General features: G+C 31.1%; 2 protein-coding genes across 2 annotated transcripts; both read right to left on the minus strand.

The window, feature by feature from the left end:
- Window positions 1-453: 453 nt before the first annotated feature.
- Window positions 454-1677, minus strand: LOC108336839 (uncharacterized). The gene has a single exon (XM_017573289.2). It carries the CDS (start codon window positions 1610-1612, stop codon window positions 638-640), a length of 975 nt encoding a protein of 324 aa, XP_017428778.1. The 5' UTR covers window positions 1613-1677; the 3' UTR covers window positions 454-637.
- A 2562-nt stretch (window positions 1678-4239) lies between these two features.
- LOC108335856 (histone deacetylase 6) lies at window positions 4240-7466 on the minus strand. The gene is made up of 6 exons (XM_017572081.2): window positions 6718-7466; window positions 5740-6180; window positions 5506-5648; window positions 4971-5061; window positions 4775-4896; window positions 4240-4558 (listed from the first exon to the last, which is right to left on the minus strand). The coding sequence occupies exons 1-6, from the start codon at window positions 7285-7287 to the stop codon at window positions 4498-4500; spliced, it is 1428 nt and encodes a 475-aa protein (XP_017427570.1). The 5' UTR covers window positions 7288-7466; the 3' UTR covers window positions 4240-4497.
- Between the last annotated feature and the right edge of the window lie 13493 nt (window positions 7467-20959).

Below are 20959 nucleotides of genomic sequence, written 5' to 3' on the forward strand. Positions count from 1 at the left end.
CCATTTCTACTCATTATCTTTTCTGTTACTCTAAACTTTACTTAGGTGAAAGCAACACATCGATAGAGTCCTTGGGTTTAGATTCCATAGACCAAAAACTACAAAAGCACATAATGAATCACTGCTGGTGCTTACGTTTTGTTTCTCAAGCAAGATATCAAATGGAAGTTTGTTCTCAAAGCAAAAGATCAAATGGAAATTTGAACAAATATCTTCACTTATATGCATATAATCTTTAGATTACAAAATTCAAAATATAAAAACTATCAATTATAACGATCAAACACTTCAACATCCAATTTTTCTCAACCTTTACATAGGACCATGGCTTTAAAAAGGAAAAACATCATTTACCTAAACCCTAAAATATATAATAAATAAAATTTAACTAAGACACATTTTATAAAGTTGGAACTAAATAACATCACTGAAAAAAAAAACTAAAATAATCTATGAACATAATACCCGTACTTTTACTAAAAAAAGCAAAGGAACCAACCCAGTCCACAATAGAGTCCAAGATATTCCAAGAATCATCACATTGTGCGGAAAAATGGGATTTACTTACTTGAAAAGGGGAGCAAAATTGAAGATTTCGAAGAGGAATAAATACAAACAGATGGTAAGCAAAGGTGTACTAAGCAGAGTAAGGCATCCACATTTGAGTGTAAGATTTCAAGGGACCGGGAAGCCTTTTCTTCCACTCCTCGGGTGGAGGCAAGTCGCCGGTAAGAGCAAGAGAGCTATCGTCTTTGCGATTCCCAAGATTGAGAACAAAAAGCTCCTCCCCGAAAACCTCCTTCATCGCCCTCAGAGTTTCTTGCATAACAACCTTCCCATCTCTGAGCCTACTCTCCGGCTCCACACAGCTCCCTCCAACATTCACCATAATCCTCCCTCCCTTCCTCAATTGCCCCCTCAGCTTCTCCCACGTGGCAGGCTCCTGGAGCTCAGGGATCAAGCATCCCTTGGAGAACAAGTCCACGACGATCCCGGAGAAGCCGTTAGGCACTGTGGCGTTGAGCGCGTTTCCGATGTAGATGAAAAGGCGCTGTTGGTTCTCCCTCTCGAGCTTACCGAGATTGAAGTACTCGCGCGCCACCTGGATGACGGCGGGATCGAGCTCCCAGCCATGGAGGACGGCTTGGGGGTAGTGGTCGAGGAGGAGGCGGGCGGCGGTGCCGGCGCCGAAGCCGAGGAGAGCGATGGGGCCAGAGGGCAGTATTGGAGGGAGCGTGGCGAAGACGTCGAAATAGGTTTTAGTGAGGGACGTGAAGAGGAAGGATATGCTGTGGATGTTTCCGGGCCCATCGAGGAGAAGAAGCCTGGAGCCACGGAAGGGATGCTCTGCCTTTCTAGAAACTTCTAGAACGCGGATGTAGTTATGGCGGGACTTGAACTTCGCCAGTATTTTCACCTCCTCGGCGGGAATGCCGTCATCTTGGGTTTTCTGGTGTTGCTGCCGTTGCTGCTGGCATTTGACCACCAATGAAGAAGAAGGGGGTTTGAGAGCGAGGGAGATTCTGGTTGGGCTGTGGCGGACCTGGACTGGAGCTGAATTGCGGAGGAACATTTGTGGTTGGCTTTGCGCGCTAGAAATCACCGTCCTCATCCTTGCCTTCGAGCCCACTCTCTACCATGGATTGCAAAATTTCAGAACTCCTAGAGTTATCACTTGTTTGATAATGTTGTTTACTTAATAAAAATTTTGAATTTTTATTTAATCAACTATTTTAATTTATTTAATAAATTAGGTCTAGTTCACATATCCAAACATATTTCTAATTGATTTTGAAATGATTATGAAAATTTTACTAAATTTTTTTATGGTTAAGTAGTATTTAAATGTGATAGAAATAATATTTTAATTCAGACTTAAATTTAAGTATAACAATATTTTGATAACATTTTAACATCGTGTGTTATTTTTTGATTAGTCCAAAATTATCCCACAATTAATAATAATAATCATAAATAACAACATAAACCAATCATAAAATAACACATAGTATTAAAATATTGTGAAAAAATATTATCAAAATATTGTTATCCTAAATTTAACTATCAATTATACTAATTTAACAAAAATATTACAGAATTTAATCAATAAAATGTAATCCCTAAAGTAAATAATTGTCAGACGATGATGTAGAATGAACGTCGAATCACGTGAAAGTGTCCATTTATTATTTTTTCTAATATAACTTCAGGCATTTTCTTTCCAACTATTTAGCTGTTGAGAGAAAAATCCAGATGTCTTAAATCTGAATAGTATACTTCAACATCTTTTAGTTTCGTAGGAGATTTGATTTATTTCCTATTTTTACGAGGTGATGTTGTTCTGAAACGTTGAAAGAGTGTTTTTTTTTTCTTTCTTTTAAGGTTAGTGAGAGATCTTACTAAAATGTTGAGAACTTAAAAGGAAGTTCACCACTACTAAGCTACTTAATTTAACCTCATTATCAGTAATAATATATGTAGATTTCGAATCTAAGTATTGATTTAGATACCTATTTTAATTTTACTTCATTCAGGCATACAACAAATATATCGAAACTCACAATGTAAGAGGAAAATAAATGATAAAAGAATAAAAATAAAGTATAAGAAAAAAAAAGTTGATAGAAAGATTAAATACTTATTAATTTTTCTTCAATAATATATTATCAATCATATACAGTATCTATATGTTTAATACATTGAAAAGATTGATAATAATACTCAATTTTCAAATAAAAAAATCATTAATTATTTAGTATTAAATATGTTTTTAGTTATTTGTGAAATTGAAATTCATTATTTTATTTTAGTGCTTACAAAAGAGAATTGAATCCTATGGGTATTTTTATAAAATTTATGCAAATTTTCTTCAATTTTAAAAAATCATAAAAGAAAACAAAGAACTACAAATCTTGCAAACTATATGTTGATATTGAATTTCTAAAAGTGTGAAATCTAATATAATTAAAATCAAGCAAAAATAATATTATAAAAATATGACTGAAACAGTGAAAAAAGATTATATTAGCTGAAAATACAAATTTAAGGTAAATATATGTACATTGTATCTTTATATGATCTTATATTAAAAAGAAAACTGCATATGGTCTTATTTTATAAAATTAAGGACTGTTGTAGGTGTGATATAATATAAGACTATTTTTAAAAGGAATGCTAACTTGGAAAGTAGCAGTGGATGATAAATATTTAAATATTCATTCAATTTTAATTACATTTAATTTGTAATACAAAAGAAAACTTTGATAGTTATTTAAATTATCAAATTGCTGTATTTTTTCATATTTACAATTTTATTATTATTTTTCTTCACTTTATACTGTATTTTACTTAATTATAATAATTTTAATTAATTTTTTCTTAATTTTTATTATCAATTCCAACTTCCTACTTCCTAATTCAAGTTAGGGGTTAGTTTTTTATGTACTAAATAAACCTTTCACTATCATGAAACTCTGGTGGATCACGGATAACATGGTCCAGGTCAGAATCCACCATCATAGAATGAAAGTACTTTTTCTCAAATTTGGAAATTTAGAAATAATTAGATCAAAGCCGCACTATATTTTCTTGTAACAAATTCGTGTTCCTTTTACGAAATTAAATATTTACCAATGCAATTCTCCTCCCTCAGCAGCAGGCAAACCAAAATATGATTTTCTTGTTTGTGTTTTCGAAATTTGTGTAATCCCAAGGCTCGGCATTAAAATTACTACACTTGATGTTAAAGAACAACTGCATTAGTGGTCATATTATAATTGCAGTTTGATCACACAAGCTTTTTTCCATTTATCACATTTGAGTACACAATATTCAAGCAAAATATAGGCGTCCCCCAATTGTACATACTAACCCTTTCCAAAAAAAGCCTTACAAAACTATTATTACGAAAACATACAAAAAAGAATTCAAAGTACTACTATTTTGGGATGAATTTTACTCCCTTTCCAAAATGTAGTCTTGAAACATTATTTTGGAGTTGGAGTGTTGGCTTATTGAAGGGTGCTCAATCTTCATCTTTTCATTCTTCCATTTACATAGAGTATACATAAAATCTTTTCAAAAAGAAAAGTAATAACAACAAAACAACATTATGGTATCTTTCTCACTTTAATATATTCATCCTTCGATACAATAATAAAAATTGAAGCGATAACATTTACAAACATCCAAAATTATGTCTCCATGTGAACAAAGGAAACTGTCCACAAATGGCAATGACCAAAATCAATTAAATTGACTATTATGGGAGACTAGAACCAAATAAGTATGAGCCATATGCCAAAATAAAAGAAAATGACTGAAAGAACAAAAAATAGTTTAAGCGGGAGACCAACTCAATGTTTTACACTATGTTACATTTGCACAATGTGTTGATTATATTTGCATTCTCATGAGTTGTTTGTGTACTATTTAGTCATGATCTCCCCCACAAAGATTACAATAAAAATATGCTGTGCAAGAACTTGCTCTGTTCTATCAACAACAAGATGAGGGATGCACTCCTGGCTTCTCTTCTTCCATGTCATCTGCAATATCCCTGCAAAAAGGAGACTATTAAATTCATTTCTTAACTCGTGTAATAGCATAGTGAATATACTGAGCTCCATTCAAACCGACTCTAGAATATTTATCAGGCTACACTGGGTCAGAAAGGTAGCGGTTTTCAAAAACAAAACCAGAAATTATCAACTGAAAGAGGGACTTGTAAACTAAATGGATTTACATTCAACTTCAAACAAAATATGATTGTTACCTCATATGGGCAGTGACACTTGAGAACTTGGAATTAGCTTTTTCACCTTCATCAGGGTCAGAATCATAATCTTCGCCATCCCATTTGCGAAGTTTTGGTCTTCTATCCATGCCTTCTTCCGCCTGAATAGAAAATAAAATCAAACAACAAGAGAATGGCAGAGAGACAAAAACTGTAACAGTTATTAAGTACTGACCTCTTCTGGAATTTCTAAGGTAGGTGGTGTTGTCTGAAAAGGTACACTGGGAGTATGGGGAAGTCGGGAAATCTGTTCTAGCAGTGTGATCCTTGAAATTTAATGGAGGAAAAACATGTCAGTCAGTGCTTAATCCAGGGAACGTTAGGAAATCTCTGAATATTTTATACGAGAGAAAAGGGAAGTGTAAATTCTGACTAAGGTTCGGTCCTGGGCCTACTGTCTTCTGCCACATAAAGAGGCACAAATTCCATGAAACCCTAAACCCTATCAAAAATTGTATCTTCACAACCAGTATGAAAATAACAATTCAGGTATAAGGTATAGCTTGTCTATGCAAGTAATTGTAAGTTACTGAAAACATCATCTCTTGTAGAAATGATATGATGTGACATAGATTAAATCCAATGCATTAAAGTTACATTCTTAACAATTTATGACCATTATTTTTCCCCATAATTAAAAGAAATAAAATTAAAATGAGAAATACCAACTTTAACTCAACAAAGATTAAATTATCAGTATTAAAAAACACCTTATTTTTTCCATATCCTTGGGTGTGTTTAGGTTCTCCATGTTGCTTGGATCGACATAGAGAGTATAATCTGGACCAAAATATTCATAATATTCATTATAAGGCAACTTATTGTCAGGCTCAACTCCTACTGCCACTGCTGTCTAAAACAAAGAAAAAAACAAGTAATTAATAAGTAAATTAAACTAGTCCAAGTTACATTATGATCAGGCCTAAAAAGAGAAATAAACGGACCTCATAACACCAACAGCGGGCAACATTCCGAATTGTATATCCACCACCACCCAAAACCATTAATGGAACATTGAAAGATCTAATGAATCGAAGGCAATCTGCGTGACCTTTCACAGACAAGTTGAAGCAACCCAACCTGTCACCAGACAATGAATCAGCTCCACATTGAAGAACAACTGCCTCAGGTTGATAAACCTCCATGACTTTATGAATGACCGTTCGAAACAGACCACGAAAATTTTCATCATCCATTCCGTCGTTTAATGGAACATTGACAGCATAATTCTTTCCCGAGCCCACCCCAATGTCTTTGATATGGCCTGTGCCAGGGAAAAAATCACCAAACTTGTGAAAAGAGACTGTCATCACTCTATCAGTGGTGTAAAAGGCCTCCTCGACCCCATCACCATGGTGAACATCAATGTCAACATACAGAACTCGCTGCCAAGTATCATAAAACAGACAACGAGAAAGTAAATTCAGCAAAGGAAGAAAGCATGTGGATATAAAAAAGAAACTCAATCAACAACTCAATATCACAAGCAATAGAGTTTCTGCACAAGAACAAACATATCTTTGATTCTTACATTGAAAAAATACAACATTGTGAAACAAGAAAAAAATCAAATCTTAATTCTTGACATATCCAAAAAAATCATGAGAATACAGCTTAACAATAAATTACTCCATCTGATTTCCTTTACTAAGCACTGCTGGTACTGAATTGGCATGGTAGCTGCGGAATAAAAAACACAATGAAAACAGTGACTACTGTTTGATTGGATTAGGAATGGGATAAAATTTTAGACAATTCGAACTTGTTATCGTTGGGATATGTGAAATCAAAAACAGAAACATGTTTTGGGGAGTGTCAAAGCACACGCTAAAATTCTATAAACTACTGAAATGAGCAAACATTCCCAGAAAACAAAGGCATAAAAAGTTAGGTAGAGGTATTAGGAAAAGAGAGGGGATTACCCTGTGAACTTTGAGAAGCTCGAGGATACCGAGAACAATGTCGTTGACGTAACAGAATCCAGAGGCTTCGGATTTCTTGGCGTGGTGGAGGCCGCCGGCCCAATTGATGGCGATGTCGGCGTCGCCGCGGTTGAGTTTGACGGCGGCGCCGATGGAGCCACCAGCGGAAGCCTGACAGAAGTCGAAGAGGCCGTCGAAGACAGGACAGTCTTCGCCGACGTTGAAGCGCTTGAGTTGACGCGAGAAGGAGGTGTCCGCGAGGGTCTCGGGAGAGACGGAAGAGAGGAAGTGAACGTAGTCATCGGAGTGAAAGCGGCGAATGTCGTTGGGGGAGGCTGGGAAAGGGCGGTTAATCTCCATGCGGCGATGGAGGGAGTAGTGGACGATAAGGTTGTGCGCCATGCGGATGCGGTGCGGCTTCATTGGGTGGCCCTGACCGTAGTAGTAATCGCCGATAGTTGGTTCGTAAAAGTACGTAACTCTTCGCTTCTTGGCGTCTGAACCTGACGATGGAAGCGAAGCTCCACCTTCTGTGTTGCTGTTGCTACTCTCCTCTTCCATCATTCCCATTCGATACGATGCAGATTTCTATCTTTCCCTCTCAATAATATTAAATTAGTATTGTAATTTGTAGAGTACCCTAAGAGATCCAATACCCAAACCCTCTTTGCTCTGTTTTAGTTATTGAATGTGTGTCTATTTGTAGTGAGAAGGGAAGGGTTATTTATTTGCTACCAGACTTTCTTCCACGCATCCATTCATTCAATTTATTATTCAGGATGTTTCCTTTCTCGCCTTTCCACACCATCCCCTGTTTCCTATACACAGTTTTAGGTTTAATTCTTTTTTTAATATTTTTTATTGTTAAAGCATCAAAATGTCATATACAACAAGAAACAAACGCATTTTATTTTTAATTACAAAAGTTAAAAAGATAAATGATTTTGTATGTATGTTTTTATTTATATATATATATATATATATATATATATATATATATATATATATATATGTATGAGTAGATATTTTATAAGTAATACTGAAAATCGACAACGAATCTATGATGTTTTAAACAGGGACGGACGTAAATATACATTTATGTGTTGCTGTATGTCATAGTGTCTTCTTATTAATAAAAAGTGTTTTTAATAAAAACAAATATTTGAATCTAATTAATTATAATGGAAAACTATATTTCAATAATATTTTATAAAAATTGCAGTTTAATCAAATGATTTAAGAGGTTGTAATCACAATTTTACTCAAACAATTTAGAAATAAAAACTAGTTGGCACTTCAAAATCATTAATTTTTTTTAATCAATTTACTTATGAAATCATAAAATTACTTCATACTATATATAAAAAACTTAAATATGATTAACATAAAATATAATAGAGAGTCATCCCATGTAAGTTGGAGAAAAAAACTCACAGAGTCAAAATGTCTACAAACCAGCCCACGGACTATCTTTATAAGCATGATTTTTGTTTTTCTAAATATAATTTTCAGTTTAGATTGACTTGTCTCGACTTTTAGTCTAAATAGGTTTGTCCAACCTTTAGTCAAACTGGTCAAGATTGACCTTCAATCAAGAACAACTCATCTCAACCTTCGGTCTAACTCGAGATTGACTCGGTGGAAGTTAGCCATATTCGGGTCATGGCCAATTTGGTCAAATTTCTACGGGGCCAACTCGATTGAATTCAACAAAATTGAGGTAATGACTGAATCAGTCGAATTTAGTCCAATTTTTGTCGGGGCAAACTTGGCTGAATTCGGCCAAATTTCGGCACAGTGGATGTAACGCCCCAAAATTCAAGGTGTCATGGATTATTACAAAAATCCATAAATTTTAAACTTTATCATAGCGTGAAAACGTATTTTCAAAAACATTAATTAACACTTAAATGTGCATAATTTATTCAAAACATAATAGTTTCAAAACTCTTGTCCAATGAAAATAACGAAAAAAATAAAATAACTCCAATTACATTGTCTTAAAATTTAAACACAATAACTTTAAATAAAACTCTCAAGTCTGTCTCCTGTCATCTATCGAATCTATCATGCTTCAACAACATCTGCAACATCGTTTGCTCACATACAATACATTATATGATCATAGTTGATAATATCATTCACAACACACAAACACAAACACATATGGGGTAAGTTACTTATAAAACAATGATAATAATAAGTTATAAACACACTGAATATATCAACCATAAACAATCATCCTATACCTAATAGTAATAATAATAAGATGCCTAATCCTTTAGCATAACAATTAAATCATAATGAATTACTCGATTCTCAATCCACGATCATCAATCATCGATCCTTGATTCCTTGACCTTTGATGTCACCATTAACATCTCATGCATAGACCCTTGTTTATCCACTCATTAGTACCTATATTAATTACTTACTATAACCATCATAGTAACACCATTATCAACATAGCATCATCTGAAGCATCTTCAATACCATGATCATCATCATAGATACACCACCATCATGACTATCCTAGTCATGAACAACACTATGAGCATCACCGTACCATGAACACCGTAGTGGAAAGAGTCAGTCTCACTTTTGTACCCTACCTCACCCGCTTGTAGCCGCTCCTACAGACCAATCTATAATCTCCCCTACAGATATGCTCGAGTAGTTTCGCAATCCAGCTAAGGAACATGTAATCGTGCCACGCAAGGAAGTATCAATACCCGAACAACTCTTCCTTTGCACGTAAGGTAAAAGGAAGCACCTATCAGCAGATAAACTCAAGATTTACTAGGTACAACAAGTAGACTTATCATCCACTCTCATGCTCCTCAACCACATACTTAGGTACACTCCAACCTCAACCATAAGTCAAAACTGACCCTAAACATAATTACTAATCTCACTCTTTGATCATCACCACGTTCTATAGCTCCTCAAACTTGGTTCATATCCATTCTTCATCAAATTCACCATTTTTATCAAAAATGCACTAGGATAATTGTTTATCATAAGTAATAATCGATTATTCTTAAGAATTTCACATTTACACAAATTATATTATGATAACCGATTATCACTTAAGATAATCAATTATCTTAGTAGCCCCGACACATCAAATTTCCAAAATCGTCACACATGAAGGGATAATCGATTATCTGGGATGATAATCGATTATTCTCGAAACATAACTCAAAACTCATACGCAAATAAATGATTATAACTAGTGATAATCGATTATAACTAGTGATAATCGATTATTTCCTAATCGAAACACATCATGAACAGAATTCAAGTATTCAAAACACACATACATCAATCCTAAATCACAAGGAAACATACTTAATACATCATTCATGTATTCAGACCTCATATACCTTTCTGAACAAACCCTAATACGTTCATTACATCACTTGAATCATTCAAAATTCATCATTATGCAGATTATAACCCAAACAAACCCAACATACTGCATATGATCATCATACCACTCTTTAGAACATATATTTGTGTGGTAAAACCCTCAAACAACATACTTTGTCCTCCCTTAGCATCAATACATATTATCATTGGAAAACCCAACAAAAGATACATACTTTCATAAGGAAAATCCAACACAACATAAATTATATCATCATGCATACACACACCCTTGCCTAATAATAACAACAGATAATCATAATCCATAATCACGTATACATGCATCAAAACAAGGATTACCAATCAAGATAATCAAGAATATATAACATACAATAAACAATCAAACAAAGGTAAGTTTTCTCATACCTGGGTCAGTCTTAAGGCCTTATCTACAACTCCAAAATCACCACAAATATTCCCTTGCTCTAAGGTTTTCTACAGTTCTTCCTCTTCTCTCCTAAAAAACGTCTTACTCTCTCTATCTCTCTCTCTTTTTCGTTTTCAACTCTTGATTAACAATATCCATACGTTTTTCTTATTCTCTTTTTTATCTCTTTTTACTTTATCTCTATCTTTTTTGTTAAAATAAGATCTCTCACTTTCTAAAAACCACCAAGATTTTTTCTCTTATTTTCTCCCAACTACTTTTTAAAATATCAACAACTACTAAATCTTTCCAAAATCCACGTAACCCTTCCATATTTTTTCAAATTTTATTTTCATTATTTTACTTTCTACACCCCTTAACTTAATTTTTGCACCATTTAATAAAGGTAAAAAGACCATTTTCCCCTAGGCCAAAAATACAATTAAAATCTAAGTTTCTCCTAAACTCTTTTCCTAGACATTGAACTCACACCCATTCCATCCTAAACAACATTCCCACCAACAAACCAATACATCACATTGGTAATATCACTCACACACAAATCAACAATTTAATAACATATCAATCATGTGTTGTACTTTAACAATAATAACATTAAATAATTAACATAGTAATTACAATTCTAAGAAACACCTAAACATTAAACACTAATTAACAAGCAATAACACTCAAATATCAAACTCACTTTATTCCCTAATTACTATATTTTTCTCGGGTCATACAATAAACTTTGTCGAATTTTGGTTGAAGTAGAATTTGACCAAATTTTGGTTGTGATCGACTCAATCAGATTCGACCAAAATTTTATCAAGCCCGACTCGACCAAATTTTTTTCATGGTTGACTAGATCAAATTTAGCCAAATTTTGATCATTGACGCCTTAGCCAGATTTCAGTTAGGGTGACTACGTCAAATTCAAACAAATTTGGGCCAAGGCCTACTCAGCCAAATTTTTGTCAAGGCCGACTCAGTCGAATTTGACCAAATTTTGGTTATGATTACTCGGTCGAATACAACCAAATATCGGTTAGGGTCGCCTCGGCCTAATTTTGGTTTAAGTCAAATTGGCTAAATTCGACCATATTTTTCACTGCTAACTCGGTCGAATTCAGCCAAATTTTGGTCGGAGTTGTCTTGGTTGAAATTCAACCGGGGTGGACTATGTCAAATTCGGACAAATTTCAACTGTAGGTGACTCGTTAAAATCCAACCAAATTTTGGTATAAGATGACTTAGTCGAATTCAACCAAATTTTGGTAATTGTCGAATTCAACCAAATTTTGATCGTTTCTCAGCCTAACTTGTTTCGACATTCGATCTCGGCCTATCACGACCTTCTACTTGTGCCTGGCCACCTCGAACTTTGGCCTAACCAATTTGTTTCGACCTTCTTCCTAAATCAGTCTGTCTCAACCTTCGGCCTAGTCTAGTCACTCTCAACCTTCGACCCAGGTTGGTTGTCTCGACCTTCAGTCCAGGTTGATCATCTCAACGGTTAGTGCAGGTCGACTCGTCTTGACCTTTGGTTTGACTTGACCTACAGCTTAACCTGTCTCGACCTTTTGTTTGGGTTGACCTGTCTAGACCTTTGACATGAACCAACCTATCTTGACCTTCGTCTTGAGTTGATTTGTCTCGACCTTCAATATAGACCGACTCATTTTGACTTGTTGTTTGGCTGAGCTATCTCGACCTACGGCCTAGCCGAGCTATCTCGACCTTGAGTATGTATCGACCCGTCTTGACCTTTGATGTGGTTCAACACGTCTTAATTGTTAGCTTTCTCAACCTTTGTCCTTGACTGACCTATGTTGATCCTCAATCCGAAAGAACATTTCTCCATGACGGTCTGTTTCAAATTTCCATCTAAAATGGTCCATTTCATCATTAGACTTAGTCTACCCATCTTAATCTTTGATTCGAACTCGACTCAATTTTTTTGACTCAAACTCAAGGTATTATGTTAAAGAGTTCATTAAAATCTTTTATAATCTTTTATTGAGATCAAATCCACCCTAATTCTTACCTTAATCAATTAAGGGAGAGTTTTGGTTACTAGAATTTTTTTTTTCGAAAATGCCCTAAAATAAACTTTATTTAACAGTGAGCTAGAGCCAACCCATAAACCAGTGACCAAATTAATACCTCTATTCGTCTCTCGTGCATTCATCAACTTAGATACCAACCCATTGTATATGATAGTATAGTCAAACAATCAAGGTTATCAAACTCGCGAGTTAACTCGTTAACTTGGACGAGTTTGCGTTCTTAGTTCTGGCTTCCGAGTTAACTCGGAAGCAAACTCGGTTTTCAAGCAGACTCGGTAAAATCGGTTCTAAACTCGATGGGAACGGTTAGAATCGCGATTTTACAGCGGTTTTGCGAGTTTGAAATAAGAAATAGCGAAGAAAGAGGAAATAGTTATAGATCTAGGGCACCGTCACGTTTCGCTGTCGTGGTTGCTCCTTGTTAGCTCTCCTTCGTGTTCGCCGTTCACGTGGTTCTTGCTCGTCGTTCAACTGGTTCATGGTCACGCTTCGTTGCCTGGTTCGCGCTTGTCGTCGTGGTCGCACTCCGTTCGCCTGGTTCGTGCTTGCCGTCGTGCTTGTCGTCGTGCTTGCCGTCATGCTTGTCGTCGTGCTCACCGATGCTTCTCCATTTCTCGCTGCTCTGCGTTGCGTGAGTGAAGTATTTCTATTTTAATGTTACAACTAGGGTTTTAATCCCTTGTACGATACGTTTTAATCTTTTAGTATTTATGCTTCTTATTTTAGCATGTAGATATTTAATATTAAAATATTTAATATTAAAGTATCTATTCATTATTATTCTGATTATTGGCCCTCCTTTTGGTATACCAAACTTTTGGACCAATATTAACTTGAAGAACTTGTTTTTCTAACTGAAGTTTCAATTATATTCAATTAAAATTATGACAAAATAATAATAATATTAAAGAAAAATATTTAAATATATATAATATGATAAACTAATAATTATAATAATATTATAAAAGTATAAAAACATTATTTATAAATTATAATATTAAATTATTCTATTATTTATAGATATTTTAAAATATTTTTACACGAAGTAAACTCTTACGAGTTTACGATTCGAGTTTACGATCCGAGTTTACGAAGCTCCCACGAATTTATGTAAACTCTCGAGTTTGACAACCTTGCAAACAATCACTTTAATATGAAACTAATACCAATCAAATTGTGCATAATTAAACCAATTACTCTGAATTATGCGTTACCACAATAGAATTTTTTTTCTCAGTTTAGTAGAATATTCAATAAAATATTTTATTAATTAGTATGTTATTTTTATAATAAAAAATTACAAATATTTTCAAGACATATAACTTTCTAAGTCCCCGATATGATTATTAAGTTATAGTTTAAATACTCAAATCAATTCATTCTCTTATAAACAACTTTTTACCTTTTTTTTTATATTGGTGAATATTTAAAAAATATATATATTTTATTTAAAATAAATAATTAAAAAAGCAAGGAAAGAACAAAAAACGAAAGGAAGAGTATAAAACACCATGTTGACAATACCATAAATAGAAAATATCTATGGTTTGGTAGCATGGTTTTCGTATGGAGTCTTGGTGACATTTATGTTATGTTTCTATTAATTGCAGACAGACTACCATAAGCTTTTGTCAATAATTACTTCCAGATACATGTTTGTTGAACATCATTTTTCGTGTTGATTTAAAACTGGAATCTCCTGTATCTTATGTAAATCCAATTTTTTATAAAAGGTGTTATCATTATCTCCATAATTTAAAATTGATAAAATTTCAGTGTGTATTTTTTCTTCTATATTTTGATACGTGGAAATGACACTGCATTCTTGATCTTTGCAAATGCATGAACGCTATGACAGCTGAATTTGACTTTTTCTCAATACGGAAAACTCAATTTTTTCTCTCACTTTTATTTTTAATCTCATCTTATAATAATGAATCCGTTTTGGTATGTTCGACGAGACAGAGTGTTTGGTGGGTGAGTAACGTTGACATATGTCTCCCACCAGTTTTCCAATCATTTGATTTATTTGTTTTAAATCTGATGGCTTTATTCCCCAAATAATCCATTTCTCTTAATTCTTTATATACTATATTAATATTTTTTGTAATTTTTTTTAGTCTCCTTTTAATAACTTTTACATATCGAGAATTAAATATATTGAAAGTGAAAATAAATATTTATTCATGATGGTTTACTAATTTGACAACTTAATTTTATAAAATTTAAATTAGGGAAAGGTTTTAGACAGTAATATGTATATAACTTTGACCTACAAAAAAATATAACCACAAATGCGTTTTAAATTTTTTTTTTTGTTAAAGATTGTTTCCTAATTTTTTTATATTAATTTTTTCATGTTTATTGTCACTTACGCTCCGTTCAGATGAGGCAATTTCCTGTAGAGGAGAATTTGCGAGGATGGATTTGCATGATAAATCGTGTTCGATTGGTGTGATTTGATACGACGGAAATACATGTAAATGCAGCGATTTGCGATGATTTTCACTTCTTCAGCATCTCGTAGACGAGCAAAGATTTGCGCTGATTTGTAGTGAAAACTCGTATCTGCCCCTGTGCTTTTACAATAATTCAATGATAATTTAAAAAAACGTGCATGAGATACGTACACATATCACGTGATTAGGTTTCATTTTTTTACTCCTTTCAACCAAATGCACTGTGCCATCACAAGGGATAATACTGTGGCTTGGCATGTGAGGAGGTTCGACTGTGTGGAGGCATGCTTTTGTAGCATTGGATAGCAGCAAGATTCCCTGGTTGAGAGAACAATTCACTGCAAAGGAGAGATTTCGGTTTGAAATTCAAAAAGTTAGTCTAACCAGTAACATCATTTATAAGAGGTCTAATAGGGATGTCAATACAATATCGTTTCAATGCATTGCAACGATACTTTGCTGAATCAACGTCATCATGAACTATTAAAAGAATATTTGTATATTGAATTGTTGCAACTTTTTTTTAGGTCATATAATATTATAACTTGCTACTTAATTATTTGTTTGTTTAATGTTAATCATTCGCACTTCCGTAACAAATAAATTAATATCACTTCGTACTAAATTATATTACAAGCAAATACTATATTTTAAAATAATTTTTTTTACTACATTATAACTTTTATTATTTTTCACCATTAATTTTATAAAATATTCATAATTTTTTTCTCTTCATAAACATTTTTACAATGGGTTAAATATGTTTTTAGTCTCTAAACTATTGGTCGTTTCTGGTTTTCGTCCCTCTTTCAAAGTAAGGTACAATTTGGTCCTCATTCTTTTCGAAACGTTCGTTTTAGTCTTCAAAAACTAAACACTGTTTAAAAATTTGGTCCTCATTTAGCAACAAATGAGGACTAAAACCAAAATTCCGAGGACTAAAACGAACATTTCAAAAAGAATGAGGACCAAATTGTACCTTACTTTGAAAGAGGGACGAAAACTAGAAACGACCAATAGTTTAGAGACTAAAAACATATTTAACCCTTTTACAATTAAATATAACATTACAAAATAATATTTTATAATACTTTTATACCTAGGGGCATTTTGGTAATCTTTATTTTCTACCAATTAAACTAATTTCTAAAATCTATCACATCAATCAAATCCTACACTAATTCTCACAAACTTTACTTCCAAATCCACTCTCAATTAACCACAAATCCACTCAAAAAAACAACTAAAAAATTACCCTCAAATCCATTCAAATCATCTCCCCCAAATCATCTACCCCAAATACACCCAAAAGAACACACCCTTACAGAATCATGGTCACCAAAAATTTGTTATGGGTAAAGATTATGAAAAGATATTAGGTAGAATGAAAGATATTGATTTTTTTAGTAGACATATTAGAAAAGTTGGTATCTGATTTAGAATATGTGGATTCGAAGGACTTCTAATAATGAATCAACCTATATATAAAAAATTTGACAAAAATTCTAACATACAATCTTAAACTAATAAATCTTTAAATATATTATTCATCTCACATATATATTTAATATAAAATTTTCGATTCTTCATTTGAAATTTTTCATAAAAATAATGTCAAAAAGTTGATGCGGTTAAAAATAAAAATAAAAACAAAGAAGTTTTCATATATAAGAAAAATAAATCTGAACAATAAGTTAAAACTTTAAACAAAAAATTGACCATTATTAATTTTTAATTTATTATATCTAATCTAACCAATATACGTGAAAAATGTCTAGACCTAATCAATAAATATAAGTTATGGAGTGAGAACCTAAAAAAATAATATTTTAAAATTAAATGTTTTGAAAATAGTAAGATTTAGTTCTTTGTGTACTAAAAAATTTATATAAGTTATGGTTTGTCTGTGAGTTGAGATTCTTTAATTGAGTAATTTGGCTTGAATCAAGTTAAAAACATAAAATGTCAATTGTTTGAAAGATTACTAAGTGGGAATTAAGCCAAGAGGAGTCAAATTACTTAAGCAGAGCTCAAAGAAGGAGTTAATACGTTGATTTGACAAGTCTATAAACAAGTTTTTTCATTAGACATTGATTAGATGAGTCTAAAAGTACTCATTAGACAAAGAAGGAGTTCATACATTGATTAGATGAGTCTAAGAGTATTCATTAAACAAGTTTGTCAATACATTGATTTGACAAGTCTATAAACAAACATTATACTAGTTTGAACATACATTAATAAGATGAGTTTAACAAAACATATTACACAAGTCTTTTCATAGACAGATTAGATAAGCCTATTAATACACATTAGACGAATTTGTCCACTTACTGAATAGACAAGTCTAGCAGTACATATTATACGAGTGTGTCCATATACTTATGAGACAAATCTAGTAATACATATTAGAAAAAAATTTCAATCCATTGATTAGATAAGTCGAAGAATACACATTAGACAAATATTATACGAGTCTAATAATATGCATTAGACGAGATTGTAGATACACTAATTAGAAAAATATAACAAAAATATATTAGATGAGTCATTCCATGCATTGATTAGATGAGTTTAGGAATACTTTGATTAAATGAGTTGTCGATGAATTCATGAAACTAATATAGCAATACACATTAGACAAGTCATTCATATATTGATTAGACAAGTCTGACAATATACACTAAACAAGTTTTTTCATATATAGATTAGACGAGTCTATTAATACACATTAGACAAGTATGTCCTTGATTAGATTATTCTTGCAATATACATTAGATTAGTCTATTTATATACATATTATTCGAGTCTATCAATACACATTAAACAACTATATATATTCATTCTCTCATTAGACGTGTAATACACATTAGGCGAGTATCTTCATACACATTAAATGAGTGTAGCAATACACATTATATGAATGTGTCCATATACGATTAGACGAATCTTGATATTAGACAAATTTGTCAATGTACTACTTATATGAGTCTAGCAATACACATTAGACCAATATGTTTATATATTGATTTTTATTTATAACGAATATACTCAACATACTTTTACATAATCTATTCTTTGTATTTTTAGAAAGTTTATCTATATTTTTCACATATTATATCTTTTGTATTTTTGCAAAATTTACTCTAACATTTCTACATATATAATAACTTTCTAAATTTATGGATAATTTTTCACATTGATTGTATTCGAAATTTAATTATAAATTTAAAAATATTATTATTTTTTTCTTCAACCTCTAACTATCTTTTAATATATTATATATTTAAAACTAGTATATATATAAACATAAGTTTATAAATGTTCATAACAAAAAAAGGTTTTAAACATGTTTATAAATTAATTTAGACCTTCGTATAACTCCATAAAAAGTTTATGATACATAAATATATCTCAACTATATTTGTCTTTTTTAAATGTGTACTCCAACACATTTAATTCAAATTTTATAATACTACTAATAATTATTATTATTTTTTTCAAAAAAATTCAAGTACTTAAGAGAATATCAAAATTTTAATTTATACTCCTAATATTAAAATTTTAACATTTATTTAGTTAACATTTTTTATAAGTTTTGAAAAGGGGAACAGCAGAATCATAAAAAAAACTTTTTCTTTCATAATGTGCCTACTACTAAAAACTTTTTCTATATATTCCAGAACTTCAAATTTTATCGTCAGAACCTCCAAAAATAAGTTTAATTCTAAGTTACCAATATTTTCCCTTGACTGAGACTTGTAAATAAAGAAGAAAATAACTGAATACAATATAAAATACATAAAAAACTTATTCTCATGAATAATTTGTTTAACATATCATTGATTCATTCGGTTGTCATCTCTTCAAAGTTATATTCTGTTATGAAAATAAAAAATTCTAAGACGTAGAATCATTTTGAAACTTGAAAATATATATATATATATATATATATATATATATATATATATATATATATATATATATATATATATATATATATAAATTATCTTTTAAGTTTTTTATTAGAATTTGTAGCCTTTATTTTTTATTTTTCAACTCAAAATGATGAACTTTCCTATATTATTTTTAGATTAATTGTTAATATAGGTAAATTAAAGTTTATTTCCTTTTCACATTTTCTGATTTATCAATTTTTCGGTTAAAAATTGTTGAAACGATACAAAAGATTAATTTCCTGGTTTTCACCATCTAAATCATTAAACAACATTAAAAATATAATTCTTCATTGTGTAAATAGAACTCGAAATTTTGATTTTCAGATTGGATTATGTGAAAATATTACCGATCAATCAATCTAAACATTTTCACAACCTACTAGAGTGCATGCAGAAGTTAAATAGGTGCAGGAAGAAATGTTTAGCCCATGGATAAAAGCCTGACAGTTTAGCCCAAACGTTAGGTCCAATACGGATATACACATTGTATGAGAATTGTGGGCTGCACTAAGTAGCGAAATTGGTAGAGTCTGTTCATGTTACTACTACATTACCCATTTTCTTTCCATCCGAAATTAATAGTGAACTCGTTGAGAGATGGTTTTATATAAATACTAAAAAGTATATTTTGCATTATTGTTTTAAATTAATTATCACGTATACGTATTTTATATAAATTTTACATTTTTTTTTCTAAATACAATTGTTTTATAATTTTAAACTTAAAATGATTATTTTAACTAGAGAAAATACTTGTGTTGTCGTACTTGTATATTTATATTTTTTAAATATTTATATTATAACATATGTTATTAGTAATTATAAATAAATTAAATTAATTAATTTTTAATTGTTAATAAAATTAAATATATCTTTACAAATATAATGAAAAAATAATAGAACAATTTTATTCAATCAATTTTAAAATAACAATTACTTTTAAAAGAATATTAAAAATAATTATATTATAAAAAATAAAATAAAAATATGAGTTAAATATGTAAACGAGAAATCTTTTAAACTACATCGACAAGACTTAAATTATTAATTCAGTCTCTTAAATTAAAAGAATTACTAAAATTATAGCTAAAATTAACAAACCCCTACGGAAAGTTATATATTTCTGATCAACTTAATCCATTAAATCATAAACCAACAATTTAGTTCCTTAAATTTAAAAAATGGAAAAAGGTTCTTAAAATGATAAATTACCTTACTCTTTTTATTATAAGTAGGCATAATCTAACATGGTTAAAATATAGATTTAACACGCTAAGGAAATATTTTACTTACGTAATTTTTTTTAGTTTCGAAAATATGAATTCGCAAGTCTATTAAAAAGTTATGATTTTTTTTATATATATTTCAAGAATTTTATATTGTTACTATTTAAACAATTTTGTTTTCAAGAATGAGTCTTAGTTAAGGTTGTCATATAATCTCAATAAACTTATATCAATATCATATATACATTTTTAATAGTCTTTTACAAAATTTTAGTGGTAGGTATTAGTAGGATTTTAATAAATTTTTATTATTATCATTCAATACTTGTATATAAATATAGTATTTTGGCTTTTTAAAAATAAGTATGAGAAAAAGAATTATTCATCCTCTTTTATAAATTTATTATTATTATTTTATATTTTCTTTGGATGTTGAAGATTGAACAAGTTAGACATACATTGCAATGGTTATTGTTTCTCAGTCTCTTTTACTTGTAGAGAAATATAAAAAATATTGATGTTTTGGTATACAACAAATACTAAATAATTTGTGTCTCTTCTTCAATTGTCACAAACTGATTTCTCTTAATATAGATCCAACAACTTTAGTATCTCATGTGATAATTTCAAGATCAAAATACCAATTTAGTTTTTTCTTTCAATAATTCAGTCCTAATGTTTTTTTATTTTATAAAATCTAAATTTTTGTTAATTTTATACAATTTATTCACTT

Source organism: Vigna angularis, chromosome 1, assembly GCF_016808095.1.
Source record: "Vigna angularis cultivar LongXiaoDou No.4 chromosome 1, ASM1680809v1, whole genome shotgun sequence".
Taxonomy (NCBI): domain Eukaryota; kingdom Viridiplantae; phylum Streptophyta; class Magnoliopsida; order Fabales; family Fabaceae; genus Vigna; species Vigna angularis.

Coding starts and splice junctions, on each gene's coding strand:
- LOC108335856 (XM_017572081.2), bottom strand. CDS start 7,287: ATGGGAATGATGGAAGAGGAGAGTAGCAACAGCAACACAGAAGGTGGA. Junction 5,649..5,739: donor CCCGCTGTTGGTGTTATGAG/GTCCGTTTATTT, acceptor TCTTTGTTTTAG/ACAGCAGTGGCAGTAGGAGT. Junction 5,062..5,505: donor AAGGATATGGAAAAAATAAG/GTGTTTTTTAAT, acceptor TTAAATTTCAAG/GATCACACTGCTAGAACAGA.
- LOC108336839 (XM_017573289.2), bottom strand. CDS start 1,612: ATGAGGACGGTGATTTCTAGCGCGCAAAGCCAACCACAAATGTTCCTC.